Source organism: Diplotaxodon limnothrissa, linkage group LG3 (genome assembly GCF_057381915.1).
Source record: "Diplotaxodon limnothrissa isolate DT_005_m linkage group LG3, D_limnothrissa_male_GT1.1, whole genome shotgun sequence".
NCBI classification, from domain to species: domain Eukaryota; kingdom Metazoa; phylum Chordata; class Actinopteri; order Cichliformes; family Cichlidae; genus Diplotaxodon; species Diplotaxodon limnothrissa.
Window position 1 is genome coordinate 59,537,143 of NC_140598.1, and position 19,993 is coordinate 59,557,135.

General features: G+C 40.6%; 1 protein-coding gene across 1 annotated transcript in view; it reads right to left on the bottom strand.

The window, feature by feature from the left end:
• Positions 1 to 19,993, bottom strand: part of pcxb (pyruvate carboxylase b) — a 313,827-nt gene that overhangs the window by 279,836 nt on the left and 13,998 nt on the right. The window contains exons 2-9 of the mRNA XM_085349662.1: positions 19,739 to 19,875; positions 17,656 to 17,749; positions 16,938 to 17,028; positions 14,989 to 15,154; positions 13,859 to 14,004; positions 10,275 to 10,392; positions 7,630 to 7,697; positions 5,167 to 5,250 (exon numbers count right to left, since the gene is read on the bottom strand). Of these exons, the coding sequence (XP_085205788.1) occupies positions 5,167 to 5,250; positions 7,630 to 7,697; positions 10,275 to 10,392; positions 13,859 to 14,004; positions 14,989 to 15,154; positions 16,938 to 17,028; positions 17,656 to 17,749; positions 19,739 to 19,875 (904 nt within the window). The remainder of the gene's footprint in view (positions 1 to 5,166; positions 5,251 to 7,629; positions 7,698 to 10,274; positions 10,393 to 13,858; positions 14,005 to 14,988; positions 15,155 to 16,937; positions 17,029 to 17,655; positions 17,750 to 19,738; positions 19,876 to 19,993) is intronic.

The window sequence follows — 19,993 nt, forward strand, 5'->3', positions numbered from 1 at the left end:
ATCTATGTGATACCATCATGTCAGTGTGGACCATAACCACCTAGTTTAATCTGTGGCACAAAGAATTAAGGCAGCTCTAAAGGGCAAAACAGGGTCCAAGCCAGAGCTAGAAGGGTGTAAGCAATGAAGTGGCTGGTGAATGTAGTTTTATAGACACAGTGTAGTTAGAGGACAATACTTTTTAATGTTCTTCTTTTATGTATAGTTTTATGATTGCAGCTTTTATGATCTCATTCTTATACACAGAAACAGATTGTGGCACTTTGCACAAATTTCCCCTCAGGAAGCGTAAAGTCCACTGAAGTTACAGCAAGTCTAACTGCTAATAATCCCCCTACACTTCATTGCTAGTTTGACTATAGTTGTTGCTGTAACTAGACTCAAGCTCTTCGGTTATAGCAGATCAGCCTGCCCGACTATGTCGTGGTGGAATTTCAGCCCACTCTTCACTGCAGAGTTCCTTTCTTGAACCCACATCTTGAGCAGGCCACTGACAAATTCTAATTTTAACTCTCGCTCACAACCGTTAACTTCAGCTTCAACTCAACTTCATTCTCATTCTGAATTTTCTAGTAGAGCAGAATTCAGGTTACCCCCTCAGGTGTGGCACTTCACCTTCCCCTGAAGCAGCCAAAGTATCCCAGCAACGCTGCCACATGTGCGCTTAACTTCGGTATAATGTCTGAGTTTGTGGAATTTCAAGACAATTTAACATTCCACTCGGTTGAAAGAACACTCTGCTGAAAGGTTTGAGCATCATCAAGATGTATCGTGACAGCAGCCTACTGGGTTAACAGTGTTCTTCACCTCAGTTCTTACATCGACTGAAGTTTTGCCAAGTGTCGCTCAGATATTTCAAACCTCAGATTTCAGGTCTTGACTAAGAGGTGCCCGACTTTAACATCTTACTATTGGAGAATTTCAGACAATCACATCCAGGAAGGTTTATTATCGTCCTTAATCATAGACATGTGTCCCTAGAGACATACAAAGAGCTTAATAATCCTCCTTTTCTTACATATTTTAAGAATATGCCCTTTGTAATTTTGTCCAAGCCAAAAATTACACTCTTGTGTTTCAATTTTACAAACTTTGTGCTTGCTCTCTATGCCTTTTTTGAAGTTCTGAAATGTCACAACAAATAAAACTATCCAGAAGTTATTTGATGTGTGGCTCCATTTTCACATTTGATCAGATGTGCACATAAAAAAAATAAAAATAAAAATAAGTTGTTTGAAGATTTGACACAAACAAAAAGTAAACAAATCAAACTGTTATACTTTTTCACAGAATCAGATTTGCATGTGTGAGCTTGTTTGAGTCGGCAAGAGGATGAATTGGTTTTACTGAGCACATCTTTATACTACCAACTACGGTTTACAACAGTGTGTTTGGCATTTTTGGCCAGATATTGGGAGTAGGAGGAATGAGGAGGACAGACATAATAACAACAATGTAATGTCTCATACAAAATGCTATTAAATTCAGTGAGTTCCTCATTAAAATGAAAAGACATCAATCAAAATGAAAACTGAAACCAAGATGTCTACCTTTCCAGGCCAGAACTGAAAGAAAGTATAATCAAGCATGGGTATGTAGAAATAATATGAGTATTCCAGTGTGGGTTATAAGAGCTTGCATCACCTTACTTTCACACACATGCATGCACAGGCTGTGACACATGCACACACCCATTAATAATTCTGAAGTAAGCACCAGAGTGCATCCTCAGCATTGCTAAGGGGGTGTTTCAATACCCGAGGTGAGAGCAGGGCTCAGCTCTGAAGTGGAAGCTTCACTGTGGAGACTGACTTAAAGTGAAATGCAGTCACAACCAGAGATGGGCAGTAACGCGTTACTTGTAACGCGTTACTGTAATCTGATTACTTTTTTCAAGTAACGAGTAAAGTAAGGGATTACTATTGCAAAATCGGTAATTAGATTACCGTTACTTTCCCGTAGGAACGCTGCGTTACTGCGTTACTAAAACCGTGATTTTTTTTGCGAGAATGTCTCATGACAGTGACGTAAGCGAGTGCGACGTTGGTGACAGCAGCTGTGTGCAGATCAACAATGGATAATATATCGAGTGCGGGAGAGAGTATGAGCGTGCAGCGTTTAAAGTGTGGAAGTACTGACCTTACTTTGAGTTTGATTCCATAAAAAGTGACAAAAACATTAGCGTCCATCGTGCGTGGGAAGAAAACTTCTTTTTACAGCGAAAAAAACCCCTAAACTTCCGAGCAAGCACCGAGTAGCTACGACGTGATGGGAAACTCACAGAGACACTCGCGCGGATTCTTCAACTGACCGCAGCACACCTACACCAGGGTAACCCTCCGCCTACCCTGCTCCTGCTTTACAGGTGAAAATAGAGCAAAAGGACCGCTGAGTCTTTGACTTTATTTATTTTCTGCTGTGTTTTACTTGCATCTGTTTGAAAGAGTGAGTGAAAACACAAAAAAATATTTTATTTTATGTGCTGGAATGTGCAGAAAATGGGTTTAAATGTTAAACTAATTTATTCAAGTCAGAGAATGTTGCATATAATTAAATGTTTTGCTTGATGCATAAAGTTAAAAGATTAAAACTGATAAAACAAGTTAAAAAAAGAGACTTTTCCATTTGATTACATTTTGTATGATGGATTATGTAGAAAAAGTAGAATTGGGCTGAAAGATCTATCACTTTATCACCTCTTCAGGTTGTAAATCGTGTTTTTAAAAAGTAACTAAGTAATTAATTACTTTTGAAAATAAGTAATCAGTAAAGTAACGGGATTACTTTTTGGGGGGAGTAATCAGTAATTAGTTACTGATTACTTTTTTCAAGTAACTTGACCAACACTGGTCACAACACATAGCAGAAAAATGCAAGAACAGTGGTGGGGGAGGGGGAGCAAGTGTGGAAGGAAGAAAATGAAAGGTGATGCAGAGAGAAAGTGAGACCCCTGGTGATAATCTGCAAAGGCTGCAGGTCTGTGAGACTTTCTATTCACCTTTGTTCTACTTTGCAAAAAACTAAGCTGGATGAGAACTCAAGCTCTGTATGCAATAAACAGAAGAGGTAAAATCCAAACATTTATACGACTACTGTTACAACTTTAACTAGTAAAGAACGTAAAATAATCTTTTTAAAAAGAGCCTGTTGCCTCTTACCTGGCCTGAACCCAGAGAGGAAGAAGGGGAGGGGGACACAGACCAGTACACTAAAGGCCAATTTCAAGTTACCAATTAACCTAGCAGTCATATTTGGACTGTGGTTGCAAGTTTGAGTAGAGAACAGAGAAGTCATGCCAGCACAGGAAGAACGTGCAATATCCACCGTAAAGGCCACAGCTGGCCAGCAGATTCAAGGCTTCCTGCTGTGAGACATCAGTGCCAACCGCTGTCCCACAAAAAGCACAACATGTTCATCTTGTCAAGTTAACCAGTTACATTTTTAAAAATCAGCAATACAATATGCCTCATCCCTTTATTACAAGCTTAAGGAGATCAGCAACAATGACAGGCACCAACCAAAGCTATCATAATACAGCAATTCTGGATACACTGCAGATAAGTCATCTATGACCAAGACCATTACCTGTAACTGAGGTCTTAAACTGTAGATCAGCGGTCCCCAACCACGGACTGAGTCGTTTGGTACCGGACCACAAGAGTTGAGGCTCGGCTGTGAAATTTATGGTTTTGAGGGGTTTTAGCGGTTTCTTTTGTTTGTTTTTAATCGTTTTTATCATTAACTCTGTTTCCCTGGGTCTTTTCCCATATGTTATGAATAAATCTTTTTTGGTACCGGTACTGGTTTTATTTTGTTGTATTTATCCGCGACCCCTTAAAGGCCAGTCCTTGAAAATATTGTCGGACATACACCGGTCTGTGGGGCAAAAAAGGTTAGGGACCACTGGTATAGATTATCAGTCGCCAGTCTCCTAATCATTTTCTAAGTGCCACCGTGGGGAGACAAAGTATTGACTCTGGAGAGGTAAACTGGCAGGAGAACCTGCTGTTTGACTAAAAATATATTTGGCGCCAGTGTATCACTAACATATTGAAAGAGAAAGCAATATAATATATTTTATTGACGTTGTCACACTTTTTTTACCATTTGTATTTTACGGTTATTTCTATTTCTGCACTGACGAGTGAAGACACTACATTTCGTCGTATTTAAGTCAGCTGGGAACAAAAAACAAAAAAAAAAAAACGGGTATGTGCATGAGCATGCATGCATGCATGCATGCAGTACTCTTGTTGGCACCTGTCATCCTCACACCAGAGCGACATCACTCTCATTTCAAGCTGTAATATGCAGTCAAGAGCTCGCCGCTGCTGCTCTTAAACACACAAGGAGACATGGTTTGTCACTTTAGGCAGACGAGCTGGGTGATGTTGATACGATTACTGGAGAAGGAGAAAAAAAACTCACTGCTAGAGCAAGGTCACATCACCCGTCTAAGTCTGTCTTACATAACGATCAGTAACAAAGATCATTCTTCAGCAAATCACCATCCCCGTCTCCAACCTCCTCCCTCATCGCTCCTATCCATTCCTCAACTAGACCATTACCCGAAAAGGCCATTTCTTGAAATCTCTCCTGAGAGATGAGGCTCGACTTAGTCATAGTTGAGCCAACTTTTCAATGATTTAAAAAAAAAAAAAAAAAAAAAAAGGCTAAAGACAAGGTGAGATGCTCTCAAACTGTTCAAACACTCATATTCACAATTGCATCCTCAGTCTACACTGCTGACATCCATTTCCACCCATTTTCAAATTACAATTTCATTTTCACAGTTAGGTAAAGCGTCAACATCCCCTTCTAAAAATCACAGGTAGTCGGCACATTAAAATTCTTGGGCAGTATCCCGTGGTCTTGCAGACCAATTATAGACAGGAAGGTGAATTGTATGGGGAATTTGCTCAGGCTTCTTAAAAACAACCCGATGGTTGACAGTACTCGCCAGGAAAGCCTTTTCAGTTTCAGTGAGCCATTTCTTCCCTAGGCTGCCAACTTTTCATAACAAGTGTTCTAAACTTAACGCTGCACATTCGACACACTGAAACCTGCTTTCACAGTCTGCGGAGCAAGACTGTAGAAGCCGTCTTCACATCAGGACACAACTGCAACGGGGGGGAGAGGGGGGCTGTATGGGTAAAGCATCCTTACCTGTCTGGCAAGGTTGACAGCATCCGCGTGAAGACGATCTCTGAGATGAGGGTCCAGCTGGAACGCCGGTGCAATCTCCACAACCTTCAAATCAATAGGACCATCAATATTACCAACATCAGGAGGAAAATGAACATCTAAAGTAAATGATGACTGCAGTGTGTACTGGCTATATTGTGCATCTTTAAATTGGACCCCTGTAAGCCTAGCTTTCATGACACAATCTGAAACCTCCTGGGATAAATGAAGGCTCAAAACACACAGAGGATAGCACTTTTGTTTTCCCAGCATCTATTAATAACTTTCCCCACAGAAATGTAGGACAGTGAATCATCCGGAGAAACTGCAGAAAACCCGATTGACAAAAGGCAGCCCTGTTACCAAGGGAGCGTGACAGAAACCCAATGTAAAGCACGGGTTAAACCCTCAGGTGAGCAGTCACCAGACAAAGACAACAGGACTGGAGGCGGGGTCTGGATGTATCCACTGCCTGTAGTAGACCTCGATTATTAGTAGATTAGCAGCCCTTGAGGCACTGAGAGACACGGATGCTAATAATTCATTCTGACACTTCTGGAGGAATCTGGATTCAACTAAATCACAACACTCAGTTCTGATTCATTTAGCCCAACACAGAGGATAAAAATTTGCCTCTTAATTCTCTTAGACATTAGTGGTGCATTCGATAAGCCCGAAAGCAAATGGCTTTATTAACGAAGCGCTGAAAGACACGAGCAATTTAAAACCCTACCAAGGTTGTATGACTGAGTAATTAGCCATGGTGATGACTTTACACTATTTGAGGGGGATCTACAACTAGTAACCACATTTAAAAAAAGAATAATTAAAAACAAAAAATTAGAAATATGAAACACGATAACTGCACATCATCATCCAGTATGTTGACCTGCTTTGTAAGCCTTTTTTTGGGTGGATAGGCAGCGTGTAGCGGGCTTATTTTCATGGTAAACAGCGTTGATGAGAGTAAAGCTGTGGGTGATGAATCAGAACAATGAGCTTAAAGATGCTTAAATGCTCCAGAGAGCTGCTGGGTACTGCAGAGTTGGCAGATAATTGTCTATTGGTTCATTACTAGAAGTGGCTGTTTACCCGTAACACAGAAATGTAATCTATTGTTTATAAGGAATGGTGCTTTTTCTATAGTGCTTACAAAAGTGCTCCCAAAGCCCCAGATTTCACTGTATTTCACTATAAGACAAACTAATAAACCTACTTCACCCATTTAGTCAACACTATAATTTGTTTTTTTTATTTTCCCCGCTTGATAGAGTTTGTCATTTAAGCGTTAGTGAAACAGAGTGAGCAGATTATCTTGGTTATGCACAGCCTTGTGTTTAGTGTGGCTGCTGGGTGGCTGGGGATCACTACGCTGGAGCCTGATCCATTTCTTTTCACTGCGTCAAACAAGTCAACCCATCAGGGCAGCTCAGTTCAAGGCAACGTGACCAGTCACAAATTTTAAAATAAATGAAACCCCTAGAACTCAAAATCTCTATCAAATCTTAATGCCATAAAGAAGCCTCTCTCAAAGTAAGAGTAGCACTTCTGCGACATAAAGAAAACTAAAAATATCCCAGCTGCGCTCTGCCAACCCAAATCTACTTCAACAAGCGACTATTCTTGTTTCTGAGATTGAAAGAGATCTTAGATTAAGGGCAAAGGCAGATTAAGGCTGCCAGAATCAAAGACCAGCAGCTCTAGCATGAACAGAGCCACTAATATGATTATCATCTGTAATTTGATTAGAGGGGAAAGGAAGAAAGTGATGAAAACACATGATTAAAACTGCTCTGAGGTGACAATATGTAATGAAATATTACACATGTTAATCAGCTTCCTCTGATGAAAGCACTGCTACATTGAATGATTAGATGGCAATTTCTATTTCTATTCCCCCTTTCATCTGATATTCAGTCATTTTTGTTAATTTAATAATCAGGTGATGGCGTAATACCTCATTTCTCTCCAGTAACTGTCCGATGAATGCCCGCCTGATTAATATGAATGAATTTAAACGTTCTCAAAGAAACTGCTTTTGTTGATCCAAGTTGATTTGTCGGAGGATTATGCAGTTACTGCCAAGACTCCCATTCACGCAGGATTAACAGTGGATAATTTTTATTGGAGTAAGATCCTCTTACCCCCTGCAGCTTGGAGCTTTCTATGACACTCAGGGCCACCTGTGCTATATTAACCATTATAAAGGATTATTAACGTCACACAGAGTACGCCACTAAATTAGCCCATTTCCTCAAATAAAAGGACAACTAAACACTACAGTCTATTGTAAATTTTCTCAGCAATGCATGCACACCCAATCCATGCTTATGACTTATTTCAGGCCCACCCACCATTATCAGGCACTTCATATTAATCTACTTAATGAAGCAACGCCGCAAATAAAATCTTAAATGAAAACAAAGACGAAAAAGAGGGCATCACCTTCTGGTGTCTCCGCTGAATGGAGCAGTCTCTCTCGTAGAGGTGGATGACATTACCATATTTATCGCCTGAGGAAAGACAAAGATGCAAGTGAGGAAATAACAGAGGAAGCAATTTGTATATATAAAAAAAAAAGTAGATAAGCAGCAGTATGAGGACAAAGAGCAGTGTAAAGAGTGTGGCTGCGTTCAAGGACAGGACATTTTCTTGATGCTACGTGAGGCAAACCCAATTTTGGAGCACGAGAGTCGGTCCCCAACCCACCGAGTCGTTTGGTACCGGCCCACCAGAGTAAAATTTATGGTTTTCATCATTAACTCTGTTTCCCTGGGTCTTTCTGCCATGTTGAAGTTGTGCGTCTTATTTTGGAAAAAAAATAAAATAAAATATTTTCACATTACCATAGCGACCAGAGAGCATTAAGGGGCAGAGAGGAGGATGTTACGCTCAATGTTGTTGGAGCATTTCAAGAGGATACCGCTAATAAAGCTAATTACAGTGAATTCGCATTTATCATTATATTTACACAATACCGCTATTTTGTTGTATTTATCCACAACACCTTAAAGGAGTCCGTGAAAATATTGTCGGACATTAAACTGGTCCGTGCTGCAAAAAAATGTTGGGGACCGCTGCTTTAGAGTGACCACAAACAGCTTTTTGCTGCAATTACAGCATCAGATTTGATCGATTGCTACTGCAGATAAGAGCTTTTAAACAACTGAATATGACATGAAATGATGAGTAAGACATTTTATGTCAATGTGACAACACAAGGCTTCTTTTAGTGGCATTATTACTTAACAGGACTAAAAGATAAGACTGATAGTTGAGAAGCAAACTAAATGAAATTCCACAGATTTTACTTAAATGTAGGGCTGTGCGATATGAACAAAATCTCATATCCCGATATAAGAATTCTATCGTCCTGATAACGATATAAATCACAAAAATGTAACATTTTCTGTAAATTCTGTGAATCTCGGGCAGCTCGTCTTGCGTGAAGTGTTTCCAGATGCGCGTCATGTAGCTGGAGTCGAGTGTTTTAACAGATGCATGAAACTCTACATTTTTAGACATAAGTTGTAACGGCCGCCGTTTTCTTTGTGAGTATTTATTACACGGCGTGCTGCGAGGAAAAGCCTGTTCTGACGTTTGAGTCTAAGGTTTATTTTTTAGCACCTGGCGGCTCTTTTTTTACTTCTCATCCGTAAATAATCTGCTCTTTCACGTGATTCAGTTTATTTTGAAAAGTCTCAACAGGATCTTGAGCTTGAAAGGTTTATGTGGAACATAAACAAGCGGACACGCGATGCTGTTACCGTCGTTGTTGCTAACCACAACTCATAAAAACAGCCGCTTGTCTGTCCATAGTGTGGTTATATAAAATATAAGAGAAAGAGAACTTTAAGAAATTAATATAGCCACTACAGTGACCATCAAAACGATGAAAAATTACCGTAAACAGTTTATTTTGCGACACCATGAAACAAACGATAGCGTAAAATGAAACGATAGCCGTTTTTATATCGTCATCCGATATATATCGTTATATCGAACAGCCCTACTTAAATGGTTTGATGTGCAAGAGTTCATTAAAAGACAATGCAGTCAAGACAGTAGAGCCCTTTTTCTTCACTTATTTATTCCCCAAACACTTTCTAGATTGGTCCTTTTCTCTTCAATAACAGTGACATTTTTTAATTTGACTTCTTCAAATTTCTCCTTTTATTCAAATGATTCAAAATCCAAAGCTATTCAGTGGCTCATGGTTGTGAACCATTTTGTTGTTACAGCTCTTCATCTGTAACAATTTTACTGAAAATTACTGCAGTTAATGGACCATCAAAACCCTTTCAGATCAACTTTTCCAAATAATCATTTAAACTGTTAGTCATCACAATCAACTTGCAGAATAGAATACGAGCAAACATGCGAACCGCCATTTGTTGAGTTAAAACAGTCCAATAACTACAAACTATCACAGTTTAACCGCACTAGTTAACGTTATATACCTCTGAAATAGTTCTTACAATCTAACAGAAGCGAGGATTGATGGAAGCTGGGCAGAAAACGCAAAATAAATACAAGAAGAAATGAAACTGGATGGCAAAGGGAGGAGACAAGAAAAAAGGAGAGAATATTAAAGGGAGACCCAGAGAGGAAAGTGGAGACTGAAGGACTGCCAGAATTCAGAGGGCTGGCAAAGACATGGCTGTTAGCAGGTAATTCAGAAAATTCACAAAATCCTTTGCAAGCCCTAAAGAGAGCAATTAATCAGAGTGAACATGCACACGCATGCACACGTGATTAGCTATGGCAAATTCTGAATGCCACCTTGTGTATGTGTGGCCATGGAAACATGCAGACACCTCTGTGCAGTACAGGCACTTCCTGCAAGTGTTGGTGTCGGATTTCAGTACTGTAATAGAGTGCTTGCAGAGTTACATGCACTAAAATGAGAAGATGTAATGGCTGGAGAATAAATCATCTTCCCTCTCCTTGTTCATCTGCTTCACCTCCTCCCTTAGCACTCTTAGATTTCAAGGGCTACAATGCAGTTTGCCTTCTTAATGAAACTCAGATAAACATAAACCAGATAAATAGTTAAAAGGCAAACGTAAATGAAGTCAGAGTGCACTTACCAAGGATCTGTACTTCGATGTGCCTCGGCTTTTCAATAAATTTCTCGACAAACAAGGCTCCGTTCCCAAAAGCCGTCAGGGCTTCAGAGTAGGCCCGCTGGTAATTCTCCTCAAGTTCCTGACAAACAAGAGAAATCCATACATGTCCAAGTTAGTTCAACCGTTCAAGAGACAGTCCCAGCAAACTAATGCTTTTCAAATGTATGGAGTGGTATTATTCGTGTTATTTAGACAACTGCTGTTCCCCTTTTGCACATAATATTTTATTTGTCCCGACAGAAATGTTTACATTCCCCTAGAGAGTAAGACGGGACACAATATCTCTGGAAGATCACAGTCCACCATGTTCAAGGTCACGACTCCATCTGTGTTTGTCAGTCTGCAAAACTCTGCCAGCCAATTCAGTCTCCTCTATGGAGGAAAGACACAAATCACAACCACGCGCCCTTCCCCTGAGCCTCAGGAAAGGAAACTCGAGTCCATCCTCAGCTGTCATCTCATAGCCTTGACAAAAAAATGCATTTGGAGGCACAACTACAACATTCAAGGGAACTGCAGATGTCATCAGCGCTGCTAAAAGCAGTGTGTCAAAGAAAAGGGCAGAGATGGCACAAAAGGAAGCCACAACTTTCAAAGAACAGGAAATTATACAACTAATACATAAATAAGCCTTTAAATATCTGATCAGACTCACCGGCTACCAATAAGGGGACAATCAAATGATTTAGAACCAAGTATTCACCAACTGGCTTTGTCACCACTTAATCAGGTGATCATGGACTGAAGCGAGTGCTACGAGCACAGGAAGAACAGCTGCTTTGCTAGTACGTCTACATCTCATCCAGTCATCATTCCTGCAAACTTAACACAACTGAGAAACCAGAAAAACCTGCTAGTTACTGTCAGGGACTCCCAAGTCTGACTGAATGCAACACTTTGGGGGGGAAAAAAATGCTTCAAAGTTGCTCAATTACATTGTCATTCACGAGCCTGTAGGTGCAAGAGGACTTTTGAAAGACTGGGAAACTTATGAAGATCGCATTTGTACTCCTTCCACATCTTCTCAGTGCATCGTCAGCTCTGGCCACTGGAGCTTTGACGCTTGCCATTCCCTCGTCCTCTTTCACTTCTTTTGGAAAGCATATCACATCAATCCTAGAGGGGTGGAAATACTAAAATCTAGCAGACTAGCTTATCTTAGCCTTGCTTATCAGTAAACATACACATCTCATCCTACAACATGTTGAGAATATTAGCTTCTGTTAATTCAGCATACAAATAACCTACGAGCCGGCCTTAATGGAATAAAAAGTCAACCTACGCATTGTTCCCTGGCAGTCCCAACAGTACAGAGAAACCTCTTCACAATTTCCTCACATCGTATCTGCTGGAGTTGCTGAGGCCCTTGTGACTCAACTGAATAACTAGAAATGTCAACAACTAATTAATTAGACTGGGGTACGACTCAGAAAAGGTCACACTTTCCAATATGTTGCCGACTTGCATGACTACAGTAGGACGCAACACTGCCACCACTCATGTAGATCAGAAACTATAGCATAGTGCCAGTGAATAAAGCGGGGCTTACATTTAAACTGACACTTGTCAGTGTAACTTGTGTTTCTCGATCCAGGCTTTAGTAAATGTTTCGGGCAGCACATCCGCCCAACGACATGATACGATACAAGTAGGAGAGCGCGATCTGGTTAATCTGAGGGCCAAGTAAACACGTTAAACCATTTATGGTACTCATTCTTGAGAAATGCAGTTTAAAGGATAACATTACAGTGCTCAAAGGGTCATCAGGGAATATTATTATAATCTAGGGGCAGCAATGACGCTCCCTCCGCTGTCCTGATATTGCTAACGCTAGAAACAAAGCAACCTCGAGGCATGCACTAAAATAGGGGTGATAACTTGACACTTCCTGGTGTTTAAAGGCATAAAAGCCCCTTTGAGGGACACATTTTGAGAAAAATATATATAATTGTAAAGGGTAAAATAAAAATCACATCTCTGGCTTCTTTTTAACCCTCTATAATTTCTAATGTTATGTAATAAAACAGAAATAATGACTTAACACAATTCCCCTCATATTGAACAGTGTCAAGATAAACTGTACTGTCTCCGCTTGGCCAAGTCGCCAATAGCAATCAACTGAGGTTATGAGGTTAAAGTACAGCTATCCTGATTTTTTCTCCTCCACAAGCATTTCCCAAAACACCAAACATCAGCCAAGCGACGCCGAAAAGCTTAATGAATGTATTTTAAGGGACTCTTGCGAGGTTAACGGTCTGTAACCAGCACCGTTATAAAAAAAGATGCTCACCATACTCAATATAGATGAAATAAAACTGCAGAAGCACCATTGAATTATTAATGACCACTTTGTGGGTCATTTTGTGTCATGTCGGGCTCAGACTGCTGGAGCTTGGGATAATTCGGATATTCAAAGAGAAATCTGATCCCAGACCTCGGTCAGTGACGACAATGACTCGGATTCAGAGTCTTGGTTATGTGAGAGTTTTACATCGCTAAACAAAAGACGACACGTTTGATATTTAGTTTAAATCTGGGTGATTATGACAACACTTTTGCACAACTGAGTGCAAAACAAGCCAGAGATATAGCAGCCTGGGTTTGTCTAGAAACTGTCCCCTCTAGAAAGTCTACACTGTCCAGTCACATGAAGGCAAAAATGCCCCGGGTAAAAAAAACAAATACAAATTCCACCAGGCCTATGAGAAACCACACAGCATTATCGCCACAGGCTTGAGGAGGGAAAAGCCGCCAGCATCACTAAATGAGCTAATTTTGCTGAGCTAACTGGCTAGGTCGCACAGGCACATGTGGCTGCACTGAGCGGAGGTTTCCACCTCCATAGCCAAAGGGTTTTTCTGAATGTGGCAAGAGTTTTGAAACATACTTGCAGGCACTAAAGTTGGGATAATAAACAGAAATATTGGGAAGTCCAGTTGTTCCTGATTGCGTCATTGTTTTACATACAGTCTTGCTGAAAAACAAACGATCTGTCGGCCAATCTCACATTTTATATCCAGATAACACTTTTGAGCCAACAGATGAATCTAAAATTCCAACTCTTGTAATATGGGCCTACAATAAGATTATGCTACCTATTTTGACAATCTTCTGCTATTTATATACTGTTTATATTTCAGTTATTAGTATCAAGGACATGTTGCGACATTTTACTGTTATGGACCAAAAAAAAAAAAAAATCATTTAAAAAAAAAAATCAAAAAGGTAAGATGCATGAAATCACTGTTTTTATCTTAAACCGTGAGAATACTTTAACTGTGCCTGCTGGACAGCCTCCAATTATACTCACTTAAAAGAAAAGAGAAAGAGCCAAACATAAATCACTCAGACTCTTTCAGGGCACTTTCAGGGCACAGATTCCAATACATCCAGAGTGATTGGTGCCCAGTTTGAGATTTTCAAGTAATTTCAACTCGATTCAAAGCAAACCGAATGAATAAAAACGAAAAAAAAAAAAGTGTCATTAGGTTGGTCGGTCAAGACGCAGTTTAAACAGCTTCCTCTGACACCATACAAGCGCTCACCTCATATTCTCTGACCACCCTCATGCCGCGACCACCTCCACCATAGGCTGCTTTGAAGATAATGGGGAAGCCGTATGTCTGGGCAAACGCCTGCGCCTCCTGCAGACTTGAGATGGGAGCATCTGTTCCTGGGACCACAGGTACTCCTACACAGGGTTGGGTTTGTGACAAACATTACTTTAAAAAGGATGTCAAATGTTACAGAGGAGGGGAAAAAAGGAAAATAAAAACTCTAGGACCATAATTATGACAGTTACTGATATAATCAAAGAAGATTGGCAGCCATTAAAGACAGCAGCGCAATCTAAGATTCACTTGGTCTTGAAATACTAAATTATTTAGTGGCTCAAAATGACAAAAGCATCCCATTAATAGAAATAGAGCTTGTTAGATTTCCTACAGTTGCATAAAAGAAAAAGAGCATGCTCTTAAAATATTCATCACCTCAGTGAATACAAATTTAATACACGCATTAAAGCGACAGCAAATGCAAAGGCAGAGTGAAAGGTAGATGGAGGTGTGAGTCATCTTGCAGAGTGATTTAAATTTAAACCACACTATTACTAATAGCGTCACAAGCTTTACATGCACACTGCCAGTCAGCTACGCTTCCATTTTATCATAGTAAGTATACAACTACTACCATCACATAATACGAATCTATTATACACGTTTCCAATTCCATATTTTCTCTTTACTCCAACAGCCTTGTATGACTCAAGGTTCAAAACAATCTTCATATTTTGCAGGGCCTTGGTGCTTCAGTTCATCCTCTGATACAAGCCGTTTCAATTCTCCCTTCGAGCCAACTTTCTTCTGATTTGCTGGCCCTTGCAGAATGAAGGCTTGAATAGCAGGGTTGTGAGGCTGCTGTGCTCACCTGAGATGACCAAATTAAGCACATTTGCCATTTTTAAAAGCCAGGAATATTTACAAGAAGCTGTCAGGAAAGGGGCATTTGGAGGAGTCTGAAGCCTGAGATATTGGCTCATAGAAATTTCCTGTACCGACTTCATTATTTCAGACACCTATATCTAGAAAAAGCACAACAGGTCCACTATAATGAGCAAGCCTCAAAAGCCTCAAACCTACATGCAACCGAGCATCATTTTGGGGTGGTCATATCATACCTGCATTCATAGCCAAGGAACGAGCCTCCACCTTGTCACCCATCTTGCGCACCGTTTCTGGAGATGGTCCGACAAACATCACCCCGGCATCCGAACAGGCCTGAGCAAATTCTGCCCGCTCAGACAGGAAACCATAGCCAGGATGGATAGCATCCACACCGTTGTCCTAAGTAGGCACAGATGGATAGACTTTTTTTAAATTCACCCATCCCAGAGAAAGTAAATATAGCACAGCTAAGCTGCATGAGTTGTGTTAAACAGAGAGCCACTGCGGGCCTCAGTTAGCACTTGGATGTCTAATAGTGAGAGAAACAAAGAGGTGTCACACACTAACCTAAATGCTTTAACACATGCAATCTCATGGTAGTGCAAAGAATTTGTGTTACTTAAAAATGGTTCTGAGTTCATTTTATTCTCATTTTATCTTAGTTACCATTACCTTAATCATCATCATAATGGACACCAGTAGGAGACTGAGTGAACAGACAGGCGTAGATAATTTGAGGGTCAGCGGGAAGGTATCGAGTAAGTGTACACACACACACACACACACACACACCAAAGGGTAGCAGACAGATACAGTAGCTGCCGAGGCTGACAGATAGAGCCATCTCTGGATCAGTATGTGCCATCTGCTCTCGGATACAAGGCGGACTATAATTATGGGCTGTCCCGTTGTTAAGGGAGCTGTTACTGGCAGGCCAAAAGAGGCACTGAGCCACACAGAAACATAGCAAGTGCCATGCATGCACACAAGCAGGTAAAAGAAGACAGAAAGAAACCCACAAATTTAACAAGACGTGGACAGCAGATGAAGATTAACAGAGGTTAATACGATACAGTAGGGTGCACGTGTGGGCTCACGCATTCACGTCCAACACAACTGTTTTAATTGTCATGTTGGACAATTTTAAGAAAGAAAATCATCAGCTTGTTAGCGGCTAAGTGAAGATACATTGTGAACAAGAGGTAAACAAACTAAATATGAAAGGGTGAAAACAGGAACACACAATGCTGGCATGGGCTGGCTGAGCTCTCAGATAGCCAGACGGATTTTAGAGAAATGAGTTTGATGCCAAAGGCTCCCCAACTTGGCTGGCTGACCACATGCCCACGCAGAAGAGTATAAAACATGAGAGATTGATCAGAAAAATGATAATAAACTGACAGCATATCCTGGAGGAGTGGAGAGAGGATGGGAAAGATGCAACAAAGAGCCGATATGATCTACACAGAGATAAGTGGCACAGGGAAGAGGAGAGGAAGGGAGATGGGAAATGAAAGTGAAAAGGAAGTAAGGAAAGGAAGAAACAAGAAACTGTGGACACTAGACACGGATACTGACCACGAAGGAAAACAACAGGGCAGGGGTGTGCGAGTAGAGTAATACAATATTCCCTTTTCTTGTGCAAGTAACACAGTGAACAGAAAAGAAACATATTCCAGTCCATGTCCGGTCTCCAGCTAGAAGCTTTTTTTCCTCCACTACTGACAGCAAGAGATGAGACTTGCATAGCATGGATTTTCATTTCAGTCAAAGGCAAAAATTCAATTACAGTCAATACAAAAATTAATAACTCGCCAGCAGCGCTTTATCAAATTCTTCATTTAGGGGACCGTTAAGATGCGTATGGGCACTGTACATGACAGCGCTGTAAGGAAATGGAGTATGCTGGTCTTAAATCAGGGGCAAACGATTGAACTGCTTTCATTTTGGTCAGAACATCAATCTGAAAATAAACCGTTTTATCTGAATTGCCTCATTTTGTTTATTTAACTCCACCGAGAGCCAAAATAATAAGTGAAAAAAAAATCTGATTATCACATAGCTGTACTTCCCAGTGGCTTTATTATGTCTTTGTTAGCTCTTCCAAGTTTCTCTTGAGACATGTGAACCACCATACAGGTGAAGTGGAAGAGTTACTTTTGTGAAGGTGAAAACTCGTTACCTTGGCGACTTTGATGATGTCTGGAATGTGCAGGTATGCTGCAACAGGTGGCAGGCCTTTCCCAATCAGGTAAGCCTCATCCGCCTTCTGCCTGTGAAGACGAGAACACGCAAAGACGTGCATTAGTGAGACGGAAGGTGGCCAGCTCAAAATATAAATGTATAAAAATCAGGCTGCATGTACAAATATGCACCAGCTTTCAATAAATACTGGACAGGAGCACTTCAGTAAATCAGGTAAACTATAAACACTTAAAACATTACCATGATCAGGGTTTATTGGGTACAATGCTGCATATAAAGAGTGAAATAGAAAATGATGGAATAAAAGTGGAGCCGAATAAAAGCAAACGCATTAGGAAGGAAAAACAGGAACAGGTAGAAAAGTATCCGTGTTATATTTGAAGCTCACAAAGAGCCAAAATAGTTTGTGTGCATGTAAACTAAGCTGCGAGATTACCTGAATGTTTGTAATGTCAATACAATTATACTTATGTCCCCACTTAACATCAACTGCAAAACAAAGAACCCACCCAAAGCGCTGGAGCGGAGAAAAATGCTCCCAAGACTCCTTTTCAATTGCTATTACCTCTAATCAGCTGTTAGCATTCTGTAATCAATATCCAGCAGTGGCAGGCGAGACATTTAGCAACATATGCCCGTGAAGCCATCTTTATTTAAAACACTACGGCTCACTCTAATGTAGCACACACTAATACCTGTGCATTTGTCCAGTGTCCTGCTCTGAATACACGGCCACGGTTCGAATCCCCAGCTCGGTGCAGGCTCTGAACACACGGATGGCGATCTCACCTGAAAGACGAGAGGAACACATGAGATGACTCAATGCAGAAGGCGGTTTGGTTTAGCTTTGCCACATCTCATTCTCCCAGCTCCATCTGTTCCCTTCCTCTCTGTGTTTTCTTTTAATATATTCCCTTTATTATGCAAATGTTTCTTTATTTTTTAGGAGACTGTGTGTAGAGGGAGGCTGTAGTTCTTTCATCATCTAGGTTTTATAAGCACAGACTTTATAGCATTTTATCAACATCCTGTAGCGTTTTGCATCTAATGCCTCAGCTGAGAAAAGAAGCCCAAACTTTGTAATGTATTGCATGAAAACAAGACCTATGCAAAAAAAAAAACGTCAGACACTGCAACAAGTCAACAGTTTTTAACTCAAGTTTGAGAGAACAGCGTAAAATCTCAGCTTCAGACAAGCAAAACGCTGCCTGACTTTTATCTTGCTGTCACAAAAGCCAAATACTTTTTCAAGCAACACGCATTTAGAGGGAGAAAGTTAAGTCGCTGAAAACAAGTAAGCTGTGTTGTTCTTGCTTGAAGGCGAGGACAGCGTTCAAACATTTGTACGGCTTTTAAAAAAAAGAAAATAAAAAAATATGAGGAGAGTAGACGAGCATGAAAGGAGTAACTTCTGGAGAAGAGCAACAGCATGAACATGAAAGGGATGAAAGCGTGAGGGATAAGAGAAGAGGACGAGATGTATGGAAAACTGACAGATCAAAATGTAGTTAACTTTAAAAGAACAATGCAAAAAAGAAAAAAGGCACTCGAGCTTGTCTTGAGGACGAAACGCTGTGACAGGAAGTGGGGAACAGAAATGAAAAGAAAGGAGAGGAGTTGCTAGAAGAGCAGAGAGGCTATGGCAGAGACGAGATATGTTTGGTGAAGTGGAATCTGGGCTGATATGATATGATGGTGTGCCCTAATCGCCACATAGGCGCGCGCACACTGCAGCCAAGAACGGCCCGATGCGCTCCAGTGTGAAGAATGTGATCTTATGTGGTGTTGCTATCGCGTCAGGCTGATGTGAAGCGGGGGGGGGGGGATGGACGGAAAGCCCCGCTGTGTTCGAGCATGAAGGACAGACCACAACTCATTTGAATCACATGGATGTATTCCAGCAGCTAAACAGAGCCTTTGTGAGATGTATGCATGCAACAGGGGGCCTATAGAGCGCCACGTGCTTTCAAGACCTCCAACAGTACTGAAAACCCATGCACCAATAAAACTGGAATAATGAAACAATGAAGCAAATCAAGCATTTTAAATGTGACTGCAGGAATGAATATAATAAAAGCAATTTGAATAAAAAGCATGAATCTATTTATTTAATCACTCAAACACTCTTCATCACCTGACAGAGCAACTAATTGCACGCTGGCCGCCTCTCAAAGCACATCAATGATGTTTATCCCGCCTGTAACAACCGTACTGTGGACTGCTTTGTGTTCAGGAAACTCGGGTTTTCCCTATAATTACATTTCTATTCAGACCTCAGATACCAGAGCGGGATCATTTTTATTTTTTTATTATTTTTTTTTACTTTCATGTCTATTTTAGTTGAGCTTTGAACGGCAGTGACAGTACCTCTGTGACAGTATGTAGAGCAGAAAATTCAAAAACACTTTAATACATAGACCCAGTACACAGCACAACTTCCGAGTAATGACGGCTGTGGCAGCAGCTCCACATTCATATCCAATATTTTTTTAGGTTAAAGCAAACAAAGCTAGCTTCAACAGCCACCCACATACAATGTGTGCTTAAATATTAGCATACGCCAAGGCAAACTAAATGCTGGGCATTAAAAATTAACAGATCCAAGAGTCTGTTCTCGCCTCAGGGAGACTGTAAATGTCATAACTTTTTTCTTACATTATAAATGAAACTGCATTAAACTGTAGTTAATTTAACAGTGCTTTCAATTGCTTGTCTTCTTCAGTGGGAAATTATAACTGGTATGAAGAAAAAAAAGAAAGAAAAGAAAAGCAGTCTTACCTCTATTGGCCACCATCACTTTCTTGATTGGTCGATACTCATTCTTCGGGGCAGAGTGAGCAAATCGGGTGAGAACATAAGCCCTCCGGAAAGCCAACACACCAAAGCCACTCCGGGCTAAAGTGTACCTAAACATCCTGAGAGGAAAAAAAACAACTGTTCAACTACACAAACAAAACAAATGCAAAGTAAGAAGACAGGAGTAAAATATTAAGATAAATTAACACATGAACAATGAAACAAGGCTCTTTTTAA